The sequence below is a fragment of the Ammospiza caudacuta genome, chromosome 18, assembly GCF_027887145.1.
Source record: "Ammospiza caudacuta isolate bAmmCau1 chromosome 18, bAmmCau1.pri, whole genome shotgun sequence".
Classification (NCBI taxonomy): Eukaryota; Metazoa; Chordata; class Aves; order Passeriformes; family Passerellidae; genus Ammospiza; species Ammospiza caudacuta.
The window spans coordinates 13,383,596-13,401,059 of record NC_080610.1 but is presented as its reverse complement, the minus strand read 5'-3'; the positions used below and the strand labels follow the sequence as shown (position 1 = coordinate 13,401,059).

The 17,464-nt window shown below is 58.1% G+C and overlaps 2 protein-coding genes across 2 annotated transcripts; both read right to left on the bottom strand.

Moving 5' to 3' along the window:
* Positions 1–43: 43 nt before the first annotated feature.
* Positions 44–5,353, bottom strand: ARL6IP4 (ADP ribosylation factor like GTPase 6 interacting protein 4). Its single transcript, XM_058816430.1, has 6 exons — positions 5,283–5,353; positions 3,472–3,669; positions 2,802–3,143; positions 2,300–2,417; positions 1,133–1,202; positions 44–977 (listed from the first exon to the last, which is right to left on the bottom strand). The coding sequence occupies exons 2-6, from the start codon at positions 3,659–3,661 to the stop codon at positions 921–923; spliced, it is 777 nt and encodes a 258-aa protein (XP_058672413.1). The 5' UTR covers positions 3,662–3,669; positions 5,283–5,353; the 3' UTR covers positions 44–920.
* A 1,031-nt stretch (positions 5,354–6,384) lies between these two features.
* On the bottom strand, positions 6,385–11,617 carry OGFOD2 (2-oxoglutarate and iron dependent oxygenase domain containing 2). The gene is made up of 7 exons (XM_058816804.1): positions 11,402–11,617; positions 11,268–11,324; positions 9,294–9,404; positions 8,740–8,839; positions 7,915–8,039; positions 7,436–7,690; positions 6,385–6,900 (listed from the first exon to the last, which is right to left on the bottom strand). Exons 1-7 carry the CDS (start codon positions 11,522–11,524, stop codon positions 6,631–6,633), a joined length of 1,041 nt encoding a protein of 346 aa, XP_058672787.1. The 5' UTR covers positions 11,525–11,617; the 3' UTR covers positions 6,385–6,630.
* Positions 11,618–17,464: the final 5,847 nt, after the last annotated feature.

Here is a 17,464-nt window from a genome sequence, read left to right as displayed (position 1 = left end):
AAGTCATCAGATGTGAGCAGGTGCCAGTTTAATGGGGTTACAGCCATGAACAGAATGAGGAAACCCTCTGTGGAGATCAGTCCTGCAGGACCCATTTGTCCTTTAACCCATTTGTCCTTTTCTTTTTTACAGTTTGCAGATTTATGGACTTCCCAGCAAGGGAAAAGGCTGCTGTGTTTGCTTCAGAGCAGCCCTGGGCCCTGAGCAGCCCAGAGCCCTGTGCTGTGGGGAAGGGACGCGAGTTGCATGCAGGAGCAGAGAGCAAGGCAAAGCCACCCCTGCACCAAGCACACCTGCACAGGTGCTAGTGCAGTGTGCCAGGTCAGTGCTCCCCTACCCGAGGAGGTGAAGCTGCAGGAAGGCTGGGAGAAGCCCTGGGGCACAGTGGAGGGTGGCACTCGGGGCTCAAAGGAGCTGCAGCCTGAGCAGAGCCACAGCCACTCCCCTCTGAGAGGCTCAGGGAGTGCAGGTGAGCCAGATCCAGCAGGGAAAGGGCCATGGGCAGCCCCTGAGGGGAAGAAGTGGCAGCCAGCTGTGTGCTTTGTGGCCCTGGTACACCCTGTTCTGGCCACAGCATTGGCTCCTGCCCCCCAAAGCCCAGAGCACCCTGAGGTGCTCAGCACCCTCGAGCCTGTCCCCTGGCTGCTGCTGAGCTCCTCCAGCATCCAGAGGAGCATCAGGGCAAATGGCTCAGGTGCATTACAGCCACACTGGCCTGAGTGGGACACGGAGGGGAGAAGCTGTTTATGGGAGAGGAGCCACTAAAGTCACTCTCCTTCCCAGTCAGTAACTTACAGAGCAGCTGGAAAGGGCCCCTGGGGAACACCTTGACACGGTGCTGTCTGCGTGCTCCAGAGGCAGAGGCTCCCCCTGGCTGGCAGGGGCACAGGACGGGCTCCAGGGCTGGCTGGGGCCTGCCCTCACTGCAGCATCCCTGTCCTCACCTGGAAGGCCAGCCCATCCCCACGGGTGGCTTGCTGCAAGGGACACACAGCACTCACAGCACTCCTGCCAGGCCTGCAGGGCCACCAGCACCACCCGGGGGCCCTGGCAGTGCTGCAGGGCTCAGCTCATGCCCAGGGTGGGAACACAACCCCTCTGGGTGCAGCAGCCTGTGCCCAGTTCCCTTTACCTTGTTAATCTCCTTGTGTCTCTCCTTGCTGACGATTTCTTCCAGGACTTCCCCGTCCCCCTTAATGAGCCTGCAAGACAAACACAGGCCCAGGAGCCCGGAGGGTATGGCCAGGTCCTGCAGCTGCAGAGGTGTGACCTGCTGCACCCCAGCTCCCCAGACCAGGAGCAGGAGCTGGGCTGATGCACCTCCAGGCAAGGCCAGGGCTGACCCACCCCTGACACTGCATTTTGTGACTTTGTTTTTGTGTCAAGCTTAAACAGCACAGCAGCTTTGCCATTGCTCCCGTGGGATTAATGTCACCACACTGCAGCAAGGACAGGAGTGCTCTCCTGAGAGCTGAGGGCCAGCTGGCTCTGCCCCAGGCTGTGGGCACTGCCTGCTGTGTGCAGTCAGCCACACTGGCACAGCAAAACACTCCTAATGAAACCATCCCCTACAATCCACAGTGCCTCAACCCATGCAAAACCTCTTCGTTTTTTCATAGAATTCAGGTGTGGTCCTGGCTGCCCCAGGCACCTGCAAAGCCATTCAGGAACAGGAGCCAGTTTGGGCCTGAAATGCAGCCAGGCTGGGGAATATCTTGCTGAGCAAATTCCAAGCAGCGTTGGAGGCGGCTCACACCTCCAGACATGAGCAGGAATTTAATTGTCTTCATTACGTGCCTTACAGGGAACCGACCTTTGTTCCACACCTCCCTGAGCCCTGCAGGCTGCCTGCTATTTTAAGACTGGACTTGTCATACCCAATTCTCTTCAGCATGACGTTTTCTGCTTGCTGAGAAGATGCAGTTTATTAAAAACTGGGTCATTTCTATTTGGCAGCTAAATGAATTTGGGTTTGATCACTGTCTGTAACCCCACAGGGCACATGCTCCTCACTCCCACCTGGGTGTTACCAGGGCCCAGGGCTGAAATGTGAGTGGATGCAGCAATGGGATACTGGGACACAGCCCAGAGTGCCTTGTGTGCATACAGTTGAATGGTTTGGTGTCACTGTGTCACTTTCTGGGTAAGTCACAGCAGGCCTGATGAGGAGGGACCTGTGAGGGGTTGGCTCAGGCTGAAGGGGTTCAGGTGTGGTGCTGCAGTGCCATGGACAGGCATCCCCCAGGCCCCCAGCCTGGATGGGAATGGAGACCCCATGCCCCTGTTCCCAGGGCCATACCTGGTTCTCCCTGTCTCAGGATCCAGCACTCTCCTGATGACGCTCTGCCTCGCATCCCACTCCTCCTTTGTCATTGGCTTCATGGCCTGGATCCGGGACTTCTGCTCATCTGTCAGAGCTGGGTGCAGGGCTCAGTCAGAGCTGTGCTCCAGGACAGGGCCCAGCACCAGGGCTGCAGCCCATGGACAACATTCCACACCCCATTGCCAGGGTGTGGTGACAAACCTCCCAAAGAAAGGGGCACTTCACATCCCTTTGGAGCAGCTTTGCCAGGACTTACTGCTCACTGTGTCCTTCCGTTTGGCCTCTGTTCCCCACTCCCATCTATAAACCACATCCTGACACTTCACAAACCAATCTCTGTGTGGCTCAAAGCTGGGCACTGTACACAGGAGGGAAGGGAGCCTGGGGCTCCTCCCTGCACCCAGCCCTGCTTCCCTCAGACACCCCACATGGAAAGGGCCCAGCACAGGCTCCCCCAGGAGGGAAAGAGCTTCGTTACCTGGCCCAGAGTCCACCACTGACTCCTTCTGCCACTGCTCCAGCGAGGGGCCAGGCACCTCTTCTCCCTTGGCTTTCTCCTCCTTAGCCTTCTCCTTTGCCTTCTTCTTTGATTTCTTCTTTATTTTTTTCTTCTTCTTCTTCCTCTTCTTTTTGTCTTTCTGTTTCACTCGCTTTTTGTTGCTGTCTTGACTCTTCTTCACTTTGGAGTCGCTGTCACTGGAGTCATCAGAAGAGGAGCTGGAGGAAGAGGAAGATGAGGAAGAGCTAGTGGACGAAGATGTCCCAGAGGAAGAGGTACTGGCCTTCCTCTTCTTTTTGTCCTTTCCTTCCTTCTTCTTTTCTGCAATACACAAGAAGAGTGTGAGAGGAGCAGCCCTGGCCCTGCAGAGCAGAGATGTTGTTCTTTACCCCCCTCTCAGCCTGGATTCTTTCCTGCCTGGAGTTCCCCTCTGTGCCCACGTTAACCCGGGATGCTCTGTGGTACCAGGGCAGCTCAGGGAGAGGCTGAGGGCTCTGAACTTGTCAGAACGAGACCAAAGTGGGCACAAAGTGCAGGACAAGGTGACAGACACCAACTGAAACCAGGGACCCTCTTCTCCCCCCGGGCCCTCTCTGTGCCCCTGCCCCAGGGACATGTGGTGTCAGCAAAGGCTCAGGGGCCTTCCCACCTTCCCTGGCCGCTGCCAGGCTGGAGCTGTGTCCATGAGAGCCAGAGATCCTCTTCCTCAGTGGAGAGCTGCTGCCCTGCTGCGAGTCCTTGCTGCTCTTCCTCCTTTTCTTCTCCTTCCTCTCCTGCCTGCTCCGGGAGCCGCTTCTGCTCCGGCTCCGCGAGCGCTTCCGCGAGCGCCCGTGGGCCATGGCAGCTCCTGGGGAAAGGGGAAAGGGGAAAGGAGGGCTCACATCAGAGCCACGGGGGCACCAACCCTGCCAGCAGCCCCAAATCCTTCACTGCAGTCTGAGCCAGCAGCCAGGCAAACCTGCTGCAGGTAACCTCCCTCCCTGCTCACACCCTGCTGATCCCCCATGACAGCCTTGGGAATTCCACCAGCCCCCAGCACGGAGCCTGGGCAGGGAGCTGGCACAGGGACAGCCCTCAGCTGCCTCAGACCAGTGTCCCCAGGCAGGTTTCCCACCAGGAAATCCTTCCAGCAGCTTTTCCCTGCGCTCCTGCTGTTTGTCCCTGGAGGACTGGGCTGACCCCGCTGGGGCAGGCACGGAGCAGGGCTGTGCCCGTGGTCACCCCGTGGCACCAGGAGCCAGCAGGAGAAGCTGCACCACAGATGGACACAGGCAAGGGCTGATGGCCACTGCAGCCACAGTCAGCAGAACAAAATGTCCTCCTGAGTCAATCCCCCGTTACTTAAAATGCTGCGAGCAGGCACAAGCCAAGGGGAAGAATGAATTTTTAATATTCCAATTTACTCGTAGAAAACAGATGATGCACTGAGCTGCTCCCCCTGTCCATCAGCCCCAGGAATGCCGGCGGCCCCAGGGCAGTGTGATCCATGCTCTCATTAATTTAAAAACAAACTGGCACCGTGGGCAGAGCAGGAGCTGGGAACGCTTTCTCACAGCCACCTTCCAACCAGCACATTTAATGAATTGTTTGTTTACCACCTCAGCATTCCCAGGCAGCAATTTGGATTTGCTCCCGAGCAAATCAGACCTTTGATTGATTTCCTTAGGGAAAGTTCAATCAGGGAAAAAACGCAGAACCAATGAGAACCATTAGGGGCACGCAGGGAAGGATGAGAGGATGAGAGTCCTCCATGCACACACACCCAGCAGCTGCCCCTTGCATGGGGCCTTGCTGGGGCAGCGTTTGGGACTTGGATCTTTTCATTCTGGCTGTGGCAGCAGGAAAAACCCAGTTATACATGCACAGCAGGAGGATCATGGATCTGGTGCTGGGCTCAGCAGCATCCCAAATGCACCCCAGCAGCATCCCAGGCCGGCTGAGCCCCAGGCCGGGCTCTCACCTCCACCCTGACACCGGGCGGGGCCCACAGCGACTGCTCCGGCCCGCCCAGCCCTGCCCAGCCCCGGCCCTGGGCGGTTGGAGGGGCTGTGCCTGCCCTCACCCCGGCACGGGGAGCCTGCGAAACGCGAGGTGCGCTGGCCCTTTAAGAAATCGTGCAAGGTGCGCTGTCCCTTTAAGAGTTCAGCACAGGGTGCGCTGTCCCTTTAAGAACTCAGTACGAGGTGCTCTGGCCCTTTAAGAACCCGTGCAAGGTGCTCTGGCCCTTTAAGAGCTCAGCACAAGGTGCGCTGGCCCTTTAAGAGCTCGGCGGGCGCGTTCTGCGCGCGCGGCTCCAGGCGCGGCCCCTTTAAGTGCGCAGCTCTTTATCAGCCCCCCCGGCCCCGGGGCCGCCGCAGCGCTCGGGTCTGTTTTCCCCCCGGCCCGCCCTTCTCCGGTGTTCTCAGCCGGCTCGGTCCGGCCCCGCCGCAGGTAAGAGGAGCGGGAGGAGCGGGGACTCACCGGGCCCGGTCCCGCCGCCCCGAGCGGGGCTCCCGCCGCCGGGGCCGCGCTGGCCGCCTCCCGCCTCTGGTCCGCCGCGCGCGGGGCCGGGCGGCAGCCGGGCCGCGCTCTTTGGTTCCGGGGGCCGCCTCGCCCGGGCCGCAGCTCAGTTTTTGGGATGGATTCGAGCAGATTTGGAGCGCTCGCGTTCGCGGCTGAACGAGGTAAAGGCTTCGAGACTGCGTTTCTTGGTAGCGACTCCTCGCTCAGATACAACGGCCGGTTTCCTTCCCCCGCTGTAATTTTAATGAGCTTTGCTAATGAGCAGCTCATCAGCGCCCTGTGCTGAAATGCAGCGGGGCCGCTGGGAGAGCTCAGGGAGCACCTTCAGTGCGAGCTGCTCCCGGTTCAGCACAATCACCGACGGGACTGCCCTCGTGCTGTGACTGCTGCTCTGAACACATCCATGGAAAAGACCCTCAAATTCAGCAGCGTCTATCGAATATCGAGTTAATTTTCTATACAGAAATCAGACGATATTTGGCTGGTTTTAGTTTGTTTAGTAGACGGAAGAGTCACGAGCTTTCAGCCAGCTGGAAGGAAGGAGGGGAAAGACTCAACCCTTCCAATCCATCAGTTCCTGGGGGATCTTGGTGCCAAATTCAGCAGCCCCAGGCCTTGTCTGCTGCTTGGCAGCAGAGTTGGCAGAGTTATTTTATATTTTCACTGGCTCATGTAACTAAAGCAAAGTTAAATGTACATCTCATCCTCCTCTGGGAAGTTCTGCTGTGCTGCAGGTGGCTCCCAGAGCTCTGCCTCTGCTTAATAAGCTTTACCAAACCTTTGAAAGGGAAGTTTGTGCTCCCAAGGAGCCTTGGGAGATCCCTCAGCCCCCCTGGGGGATCGGTGCTGCTCCTGGGGGATTGTTCTGAGCCTGGGTTACACAAACACCCAGTGATGGCAATTCCCAGCAGCTCACTATGAACCACCTGCATCTCATTCCTGAGCAGATCCTCCCTGCCCACTCAGCAGCAGAGGACAGGAGCCCTAAGAACAGCCCAGAATTGGTTTATTGGCCCATTCTGCCCCATTTCCAGTAGAACCTGGGGTGCTGCTGTCGGCAGAGAGGCCAGGGGGCTTTGGCTGCTTTCCTGGAGCACTTGGAGATATTGAGAGAGCTCCTGCAGGGAATCGGAGCTGGGGTTTCTGTGCTTGCAGAGTCCCCCAGCCCGAGCCCTCGGGAGCCGAGTTCCAGCTGGAATCCTGGCAGGGCTGGCTTTGCATCCCTCCCCGAGGTCAGAGCTGCTCCTTGTGCAGCCTGGGAGGTCGGGGAGCAGCTTCGGGCAGCTCGGTGTGGGGAATCCCCCCGCTAGCCCAGGGCACAGACACTGACGGTCTCGGGCTGCTCCTGCCCCTCGGTGAAGCCGTCCCCGAAGCCCTCGGCCGGCACCAGCTCGGGTTTCCTGCGGCACATGGGGCAGAGGCGGTTGCGCACGGCCGATGATCTCATCCACACGATGAGGTTCCAGCGCTCCCCCGAGGCGATGGGCAGCGCCCCGTGCATCTGCCCCCCTCGGTGCAGCAGCCCCCGGCCCCACACGTGCTCCACCTCGATGTAGCGGGGCACCGGGCTGGGGTCCTGCAAAGGCAGGGCATTGGTGTCACACCAGCAAAGCCCTCAATGGTTTAAATTTGTCACCTCTTACCCACAGCACCCAGGGAGCACCATGGAGAGGGCAAAGCCTCATTCCCAGTGCCAAGTTCAGAGGGAATTGAGAGAGATTCAAGCAACCCCCCCTACTTTTCACTGCTGTGTGAGAGCTTCTACCCCTCTCTTGCCCTAAAACAGGTGCTAGAGATGTAGCTTGAAGTCACATCTGAAATAAATCTCTCCCTCAGCACCTCCCTGCTCACAGTTTCTGATCTGGAAAGGGGATGGTTTGTCTCACTCCAGTTTCTACTGCAAAGCTGCATCTGCCCTCTCTTTAAAATACTGAATATTGGTATTGGATGTGGGAATATTGCAGCAAAAGAGGCTCCTGTATAGCCAAGCCATGGGGAAGGGACAGAGCAGGTCTGACTGTCAGAACTCTGAAGAATTGTTTTGTAGGACAGTGGATGCCTGGAAGCTGAGAGAGATGAGGAGGGAGTGGTGGGTGGGACGTGCTCAGTACCTCGTTGAACTCCCCAAAGTACAAATTTCCCTCTGTGAATTCTTTTCCCAGGGAAACGTTCAAGGTGACCTCGGCGTTGTCGTAGTGGAAGCTGAGGTCCCGGTCCTGGTGCAGGGCGTACTTGACGGCGAAGGCTCTGTGGCTGTCCAGGCAGGCCCCGCCCAGCTCCGGGTACAGCAGCGCCGTCAGCGGCCGCAGCCGCTCCCGCAGCGGCGTCAGGAGCCGCTCGTCCATGCCCAGCTCGCCGAGCAGAACCTGCGCCAGGACAGCGGGGGGAGCAGCTCAGCTCAGCAGCTCCTCAGAGCTCTGCCCTCCTCCTGCCCCAGCTCCAGGGCTTTGGAGCAAAGGGAAAAGGAAGGAGGATCAAGGTGGAGAGGAATGGGGGGAACACAGAGTAATAAGATTAAAAGGTGAGTGTTGTTTAAAAACTCTCCTTGATTGAAATTTGGAGGAAGAGAAGCACAGGGGATGAGTCCTACCCCGTAGTTGTTCATGGTGTTGGGCCTGCCCTTAGGCATGTCTGACTGCTCAAAGTTCTCCAGCTCATCCAGCAGGGCCTGGCAGAACTGCTCTGTGAACACTGGGAGCCGATAGATCCTCTTGTCTGTCAGCACAGGGACAGAGGGACAGAGATGCTGGGGACGTTCCCAGTGCTCCTGCTGGCAGGGACAGCACAGCACCCACAGGCTCCCCCTGTGCTGGGACCATTCCCTGGGTCAGCCCTGCGTGCATTTGTTGCTTTTCATGCTGGTCCCTCATTTCCAGAGCAGAAGGTTCTGTCTGGACCTGGTGCCCTGGATAAATCCAGGAGCTCTGCACACAGACATTGCTGTCCTTTGCCTTGAGGGAAGGAGGCAGCTCTGCCTCTTCCCCTCTGCATCTTGGCAGCTTTTCTGGTAGGCAGGGAGCTTCACTGCTGCCTCCAGGGAAGCTGGAAACCCAGCTCTCCTTTTCAAAGACTGAAATCCAGGCTGAAGCTGTTTCAGCCCAGACTAACCCACAGGGACTGTCTGCAATGGGACAGCACCCAGGGAGGAAAGCCAAGCTCCCAGTGCTCCCTCAGCAGCTCCTGGTGAGGTGTGGAACAACCAGAACCCCAGCCCTGCTGCAGCTGGAGCCTCTGGTGAGACATCAGCAGGATGGAAAGCAGAAAACAGGCTCAGATCCAGAGCTGCTGCCTCTCCAGAGCCCCTCCTGAGGCAGGAGGAACGTCCTGTGAGCCTCAGCTGTGCCACAGCAGAGCTGCTCCACACGGGGAACAGCTCTCACCAGGGAGCTCTGTGATCAGAGGTTGTTTTCTTTACCTGAGAAGGACTCGAGGTAGCTCAGGAGGCCCTGGAGATCAGCACCTGGAGATGTGCAGAACCTCTCGATTTCCAGAAACTCTGGGGCCAGGAAGGAGTCCTGGTGTCAAGGGAAGGATGGGAAAATCACACAGAAACACGATCAGAGGGAAATGGCTCCCAGGGAAATCCCCAGTCCCCGGGGAGCAGGGCTGAGCACACCTGGGTGATTCCACAGCAGGAAATGCAGAATTGGCTCTGCTGCTTTACCTGCTGGGGCAGGGTGGCTGCTGCTTGCTTTAGTTCATGGGTTTTTTAGGAGTAACTGGCCAGATTTATCACAGACATGACAGGAAAGAGCCTTTCCTGGCTGGAACACCAGGAACCTTGCCTGGAGAGCACACTGTGCTGTTTTTAAAGTTTTAAATCTAGTTTTCATATGCTACACCTGTGTTTTAATTCAGTGCAGCTTTAGTAGTGTGCAATCCTGAGGAGAGGGGGAAACAAACTGCAAAAATAAAACTTTCAGGTGATTTTTTCCTGCATGCAAAAGGGATTCCAAACCTTGTGTGTACCTGCAGCGTGTACACCTCTGGGTGTTTTGGTTTGTAGCACTGGGAGATGATGGCTCTGCGTTCCACTGACTGCTGGGGTAACTGTTTCCTCCTCTGCACTTCTGCCTCAATCTGCAAGTGAACAACAGAGCACACTGTCAGAAATCAGCAGGGCTGAGGGAAACAGCTCCAGGAATTCTGCTCCTTGTTTCAATCCAGTTATTTGTGTTTGGGGGCACCTCTGGGACACAAGAGTGTTTGGCTTAAAAAGTGACTGAGGACTTTTCTGTGGAAGTGCCAAGTGGAGCTGTGAGCTCTCAGCCCTTTCAGGCATTCTGACACCTTCAGAATCTGGTTTTTGTTCTGACAATAGAGGCATTGTCCAAAATAAAGACATTTGCTGGGAGTGAGACAAGTGCTGTCATGAAGGGATTACTGCTAAGTGTGGTGCAGACAGGCTGAGCTGCCCTTCCAGAGCAAAAGCTGATCCAGGCAGCTCCTCCTGTTCATTTCCCCCTCACAGATTCATTTGTAGCAGTCCTCACTGAAGAGAGAGTGAGCAGCCATTCCCTGAGACCAGGCAGCTCCTGTGCTCATTTCCTTCCCCTCAGTCCCTGAAGGTCTTGGGAACCAAGCAGAAAAATCAGATTTCTCTGTGCCCTCCCCAGCCAGGGACAGCCACTGTCATCTGCTTCCTGCCAGCACTGAGTGACTCCTATTGATTTGTGTAATTTCTAAGTCTCCTCTATGGTGTTTATATTGATACATAAAGTTTGTATAAAGGTCTGAGCAGATCTGCAAAGAGCCCAGGTGATTAAAAAGTGCTTAGGACCAAGGTGATTGTAGATTATAAATTAGGATCTTGTTTTATAAATTCTGGATCACATTGCTTGTTGTGCTCCATTGATTCTGCCTGAGGAAATCCTGTGCTGTTCTACTCTAAATTCTCTGCTGTATGAATCATAATTATCCAGTTAATAAAGCTTTAATTACAGTATGATTTACAGCCACCATCATTCTGCCAAGAATTCCTAAAAGAACCTGTCTGTCCCCTTGGTGTCAGGTGACATTGGAGCTGGTGAGGGACTGATCCCTGTCCCTGGCCTGGAAAGAAGCAGAAATTCCATGATAAAGGTGAATTTCTGCAGGAACCCATCTCGGGGCTGCCTTTAAAAACGATTAGCACAGAAAAGGACGAGGAAAGACAAAGGAGGGCACTGGGAGGCAGCGGGGTAAATCCACGGAGGGAGCGGCTGGGATGTGTTGACTGACAGGGTTTAATCGCAGGGTGGCGGCTGAATAAACTCCGCGCTGATGGCGCCCGCGGGGAATTCTGCCCTGGGGACTCCGCCCGGCCCCGGGCTGGATCGGGACGCGGTGCAGGAGCCGAGGGGCTCCAGCAGGGCCCGAACTCCCGAGGGGACGGAGCCCCGGTGTGGCACTGGGTGCTGAGGGGCTCCCTGAGGGGGCCGGGGCTGAGGGGGTCCCTGAGGGGATCCCTGTGGGGGCCGGGGCTGAGGGGGTCCCTGAGGGAGCCGGGGCTGAGGGGGTCCCTGAGGGGGTCCCTGAGGGGGCCGGGGCTCCCCATCCCCTCCCCGGCCCCGGGAGCTGCCCCAGCCCGACCCAGGAGGGACCGGGATGGGCAGAGGGACGGAGCAGCTCTGCAGGCAGCAAAGGCTGGCTGCTCACCTGGGCAGGAGGAGCTTTGGGGTGAGCTCAGGGTGGCCCTGCAGGGGCCGACAAAAAAACATGGAGAGAGACGATTTCTAAGGGCTGGACTGACAGGACACATGGAATGGTTCACACTGACAGAGGACAGGGATTTTGGGGAGAAATTCCTCCCTGTGAGGGAGGTGAGGCCCTGGCACAGGGTGCCCAGAGCAGCTGTGGCTGTCCCATCCCCAAGGCTAGGCTGGAGCAGCCTTGGGACAGTGAGAAATGTCCCATGCTAGTGCCCCGAGCCCCCGGTGGCCGTGAGGGGCTCCCGCCGCTCACCTCCTTCAGCACCTCCCGGAACTGCTCCTCGCTCCGGCAGCCGCGCTCCCGCAGCGCCTGCAACACACGGGCCCGTCACCGCCGCGGCCGCCGGCCCGGCCCGCTGCCCCCGGCCCGCCCGGCCCCCGCGCTACCCGGCCGTGGTCCCGGCGGAGCTGCGGCTCGTCCCGGTACCGCACGTGGAGCCCGAACCGCCCCACGAAGATGTTGTCGGTGAAGAAGCAGGCGCACCCGCGGAACGGCCGGCCCGCGGACATGTTTCCTGCCGGAGAACGCGTCTCGGTCCTGCCCTCAAAAGGCTCCGCTTCCGTCCGCGGGAGGGCGCATCGGTAAATTCCCAACCAGGGCGAAAACGGAGAGCGGCGGAATCGCCCGTTCTCCCCGGTTTTACGCTCGGTGTTTTTGTCATCTCCGTGACGCCACCGCGGCCCTGTCCCGCAGCGCGCCCGCTGCCCCGCAGCCCTTGGGGCCGGGCCGGGCCCGCTCGGAGCTGCAGCGGCCGCCGAAGGTTCTTTGCAGACGCTTCCTGAGCTGCCCCGGCGGGGGCGCGCGCGGGCGGCGGGGGCGCGCTCCGGGGGCGCGCGCGGCGGGCTGAGCGCGGCCCCGGCCCGGCCCGGCCCGGCCCGGCCATGGACGCGGCGCTGCCCGAGGCCGAGCGGGAGGTGGTGGTGGCGGCCGAGCCCTGCGGCCACGGCAGCAAGTTCGAGGACATCTACCGGCTGCTGGCCGAGGGCTGCTTCCCGCCCAGCTTCTGCTCCATCAAGAGGAAGAACCTCAAGCGCTACGCCCAGAAGTTCGTCGTGGACGGTGGGGACCGGGGGCGGCGCGGGGCTCTCGGGCTGCCCCGGGGGGAAGCGGGCGGTGCCGGCCCCGCACACCTGGGGGATGGATGGATGGATGTGCCGGAGGCTCGGCGTGGAGAGGGGATGGGGTTTCTGGGCAGCGCCGTCGCGGCCGCCGCTCCCCGGGCCCGGCACCGCCTCACGGGCACCGAGCGGGGTCGGGGCGGCACCGACGCTCCACGGCTGCCCTGTGGCTTTGTGGTAGCGGAGGATTTCACACAGTCCTGGGTGCAGAAAAGCTCCGTGCGTGGGGGTGTTTCCACTTTCCAGGGGCAGCAGGAGCTGCCCAGGCAGCGCAGCCCCGGAGCCGTGTCCCAGCTGGGTTCCCCACTGTGCAAAATGAGCCTTTTCTGGCGGCTGTGGGAGGGCGGTGTTGCAGCCAAACCTCTGGCACCCGCAGGCGGCTGCCTCTACTACGTGGGACCCAAGAAGGAGGAGAAGCGCGAGGTGATCGTGGACCCCGAGCGGAGGCGCCAGGTGTTCCTGGAAAGCCATTTCACCGAAATCGGGAACCACCTGGGCCAGAAAAAGACCGTGCACCGCATCCAGAGCCGGTACTACTGGCTGGGCATCGTGAAGGATGTTGTGGACTGGGTAAGTGGAGAGCAGTGACCGTGTCCGTGACACCGGTGCTGGCAGCAGGCCCGAGGCAGCAGCCACAGGAACGCTGGTGCAGGGGTGATGTCATTGCCTGTGCATGTGCTGGGAAACCACACACCGAGCTGCTCTGCAGGTGAACCTTGGAGCGTCCCCAGGCAGCTGGGCAGCCTGGATGTCTTCCCCTGAGTGTCAGGAAGCCTCCTCACCCTCCTCGTGCAGTTTTGGTCAGCATGGCAGTGTGGGGTTGTTTCAGACAAGTTGCTGAGTCCACCTTTGGGCAGTTTGGATTCTTTCCAGGGCTGCCCAATTCCCTAAACTGTGGCAAGAGGAGGATCTCAGTGTCTGTTCAGCTGCTTTGCCTCGCCTGTTTCATTGCTGGCAGCTCCCTGCAGCAGGACTCTGCAGCGCTGTGGTTTAAGGAGTGTGCTTGCATTGCATGGTTTGAGCTCCTCCAGCATCCTAGGGCTGAGGATTTCTCTAACCAGCACTAGGAGGTCAAAATACAAAAAAAATTCTCCTGGAAATTGGGTGAGAAATAGCTTAGCTGTAGGCAACATTGAGAAATTTGGTTATTGTGTCAGAGAAAGCTGTCAGGTGAGCCTTGAGAAAGGTGAGATGCGTCAGCCTGTTGTGTTTCGCCCTCTTTTTTTCCTGCACCTCGTTATTTTATTGGGAGAAGGGAAAGTGCTGAGCCCTGCTGTGTGTCTCACGGTGCAGTCTGAGTCTGACAGGATCCATCAGCACGTTCCCAAGTCCTTTGATCCCTCTTTTCTCTCTCCAGATCAAGATGTGTGAAACGTGCCAGAACGCGGAGCACAACAAGAACGTGACGCGGAAAGCCCGGCCCCTCAGGGTGGAATCCCCCTGGGAAGTGCTGGGATTAGACATCCACGGTGAGTGACTGTGAATGTCTCAAGTGGCTCTCGGGGCTCCTCCCTCCAGCGGGGAGCGTGGCAGACCTGCTGCCGCTGAGGAGGTGCCAAGGAGGCCACAGCAGCCGCCCAGGCTGCAACCCGATCCCTGGGCTTGGCTGGGCTCCCTCTGCACGCACCGTGAGAGCGGTGGGCGGGCTCTCTTCCCCAGAACTGAGGCTCCCGTGGGTGTATTTTTGCTGACCAAGGTCACCAAAAATGTTCTGGCCGAAGGACATTGCAGAAGAAAGTCGTGGCCACTTCTGCAGCAACTGAGTTTTTCACTTTGCCCATTTGGGGGATATGAAGGCATCACATTGATTTTTTTTTGATGGCTGTTTATGCAGGGCCTTTTCCTGAGACAAGCCAGAGCAACACACACGTCCTGCTTGTGACTGACTACTTCACCAAGTGGGTGGAGGCTGCTCCTCTGCAGAAGAAGGATCCCTTCTCTGTGGCTAAAGCCCTGGCTACTATTTTTTACAGGTGGGCTCCTCTGCTGTTGGTTACTTTGCACCTCTGCAGTTGCAGAAATATCTGGTGTCCTCAGCATGTTTTCCTGTGAGAGCAGGAACTCTCCCTTCTACAGGAGAGACCATGCAGTGGCTCTTTGCAAAGTCCTTGGGAAGAGCCTGCTATCCTCCTGTTATGGGCAGGGAAGAAAGAGGCAGAAATGTTTCTCTGAGTAGCCCGAGGCCAGGGGAGCTCTGTCCCAGTTCTCTGCAGAAGCTTTAAAGCATTCCCAGATTTCTCCTAGAAAGTGTTCGTGTCACCATGTGACATTGTCCTTGTGGAAAACAACGTGGGGCCAGTGGAGATTTGAATTCAGAACAAGAAGCTGCTCTCGTTTCTGCTGCTGCCTCATCATTCCAAAGCAAACAGGCGTGGCTGGTTTGGAGCAGAGGGACCAGCAAACCTCTCTGCTCTTGGGGAGGTCACAGCAGCCTCAATAGCACCATCTCCACTGGAGGGTCCTGTCCCCTTCCTTTCCATTTGCACCCATAAAGATGGAACTCCTTGGGCTCTGCCTCAGCTGATGGAGTAAAACCAGCTGCGTGTCCTCTTCTTGCCCAGGTTTGGCGCCTCCAAGAACATTTACACCAGTCAGAGCTGGGACTTCTGCGAGGAGGTAGGTGTGCTGTGGGCTGGTTCAGGGGGAAGGAGAGTGACCTTCAGCAGGTTTTTAGGGACAGTGTGACCTTCAGCAGGTTTTTTGGGCAGTGTGACCTTCAGCAGGCAGCAGGTCCTGGAGGCAGAGCTGTGATGTGCTGTGTAGGGGGGCGAGGCGCTGCTGCTGTATCCCTGCCCCTGTTGGGAGTGGGAGCTGATTTGCCACTGCTTTCACCATGGCAGGGATTTGAGGTTGTAGATCAGTGGTGCAAGTATTCCCTGCTTAGAAGGAAAGACCGTGTGCATGAAATTCCAGCCCTACCCTGGGATTAACCCAGCTTCCCAGTGCTGTGGAGAGCTTCAAGCACGAGAGCTGTCATTGCAAAACATTTTCCCAGGCTCTAATTTTTCTGGGGAGCTTTTTGCTGCACCTCTGCTGGCACAGGGGGCACAGTGCCTGTCCTGGCACAGGGGGCACAGTGCCTGTCCTGGCACAGGGGCACAGTGCCTGTCCTGGCACAGGGGGCACAGTGCCTCTCCTGGCACAGGGGGCAGTGCCTTGGAGGCTGCTGTGGGGCTGACACGCCGTGATCTCCGTGTTCTCCCAGGTCAGCCGGCACCTGTGTGAGCGCTGGAACATCTCCCAGCTCCTCACACCCACAGAGCCCACAGACCCCCCCAGCCCTGGTGAGCACAGTGCTGAGGTGCTCAGGGCCTCCATCTGCAGCGTGGTGAACGAGAAGCCCAGCGAGTGGGACGCACACCTGGACCCCGTCCTCTTCGAGTTCCGCACCTCGGTCAACTCGGCCACCAAGTACAGCCCCTTCTTCCTCATGTTCAACAGATACGTGTGCCTGTCCTCAGAGGTAACTGCCCGGCCCAGGGGAGCCCTGCAGGAGCTCTGTCACTGCCGTGGGTGCAGAGTAACTCCCAATCTGTGCCTTGCAGGTGGATTTTGTCAAGGACTCTAAAGAGCAGGGGGCTGGCTCCGGTAAGGCCGACGGCCTCCCGCCGTTCACAGCCACGGTGCAGGAGCAGCAGAACGTGGTGAAGGAGATTGTAAGTCTTGTGGTGCCTTGAAATCGTTTTGCAGCTAAGTCCAAGCCTGGCCTGAGAGGAGAGGTGGCACCTCAGTGTGTGTGCCAAGGGCAGCAGGAGCAGAGCTGGACCCTCTGGGCCAGCAGCACAGGGGAGCTGCTGGTGGGGCTGCTCAGAGGTGGGTGATGAAATAGGAGGGACTGACTTGCCCCATCAGGCTAATGAGAGCTGTGTTCCAGCCTGCCCAGCTCCCTGCCTTGTAATCTGCATCCCAAATCAGCCAAGGGAGTCCCTCCCTAGGCAGGGACAGGAAGCCTTCAGGGAGATGCTGTGTAACTGCAAAGGTTTAAAGTAGCTCTGCTCCAAAATGAGAGGAGGTTTGGGCTGCCGTGAGGAGTAGTGGCCCAGTGGGCAGGGAGATGGGCTTGGGGAGCAAAGTTAGCATGCAGCTCCTGACTGTCTCTAACGTGCTGGTGACCTTGGGCAGCTCATTTTGTCTGTCTAGTCCTTGGTTCCCTCACTTGAAAAATGACCTCAGTGTCCCCTGTGAAGTGCTTGGTGAACTGTGTGCCGAAAAACCACAGACAAGGCTCAAGTGCTTTGTTTGCTCAGTCATTTCTTACACTCAGGGTTGTGTGGTTCTCTCTGATCTCACCTGGACTGTGGTGGTTCTTGCCAGGGAATGACAGGAGGAATATGGGACAGGAGGGAGGAGGGCCTGGGAACAGGAAATGTAGGATCTGATCCCTTTGGCAGCTCAGGTTCACTAGCTCAGCTCCCCTTTCGTGAAATGGAGCTGCAGATCCTGGCACAGGGCACTGAGAGCTCTGTCCTGTCCCTAAGGGAGCCTCTGCTGTTGGGATCTCTCCTGCATCCAGGCAGGGATTGGGGCTGCAATTAACAGGAGGTGATAAAGCTTCCCTGGGCTCTGTGGCACTCCAGCCTAGATCCCCTTCTGCCCTCTGCTGACTGGCAGCTCTGAGTGGAATTGCAGTTTCACGTTGCAAGGTCTCCTGCTGGTTTGGGTGGTGAGAACAAGGCTGGGAAGTCCCTGCTGGGTCCCTCCCTTGCCCCAGGTGCATCCAGCTGTGACACTGCCAGCTCTCACTCACTCTCAGCCTCTCTTACGAGGAGAGAACGTGGGAGCTGGGCCTGCTCAGTCTGGAGGGGACTGAGAGGGGATCTCATCAACCCACAGGAATTTCTCTGAGGGGTGTCAGATCATTGTGCCAGGCTCTTCTCGGTGGTGCCCAGTGACAGGATGAGGAGGAATGACCATAAACTAAACCACGAGAAGTTCCACCTCAACATGAGGAATAACTTCTCTCCATTAAGGTGGCAGAGCCCTGGAGCTGCCCAGTGAGGCCGTGGATTGTCCCTCTGTGGAGACATTCCAAACCCACCTGAATGTTCCTGTGTCACCTGCTCCAGGTGACCCTGCCTGGACATGGGGTTGGCCTGGATGACCTCCAGAGCTAAGGATTCCAACCCTAAGGATTCTGAGATTCTGGGATTCACTGAGCTTGTGCCAGAGCTGAGCTGGTTGCTGAGGGCCCCCTGGCAGCCCAACCCCTCCATTCTCCTGGCAGGTGATCTCCAACATGAGCACGGCCTGCAAGCGCGAGCGCAAGGGCGTGAAAAGGAAAACGCGGGGCCTGCCCTCTCTGGCCTTCAAGGTGGAAGACAGCGTGTTTGG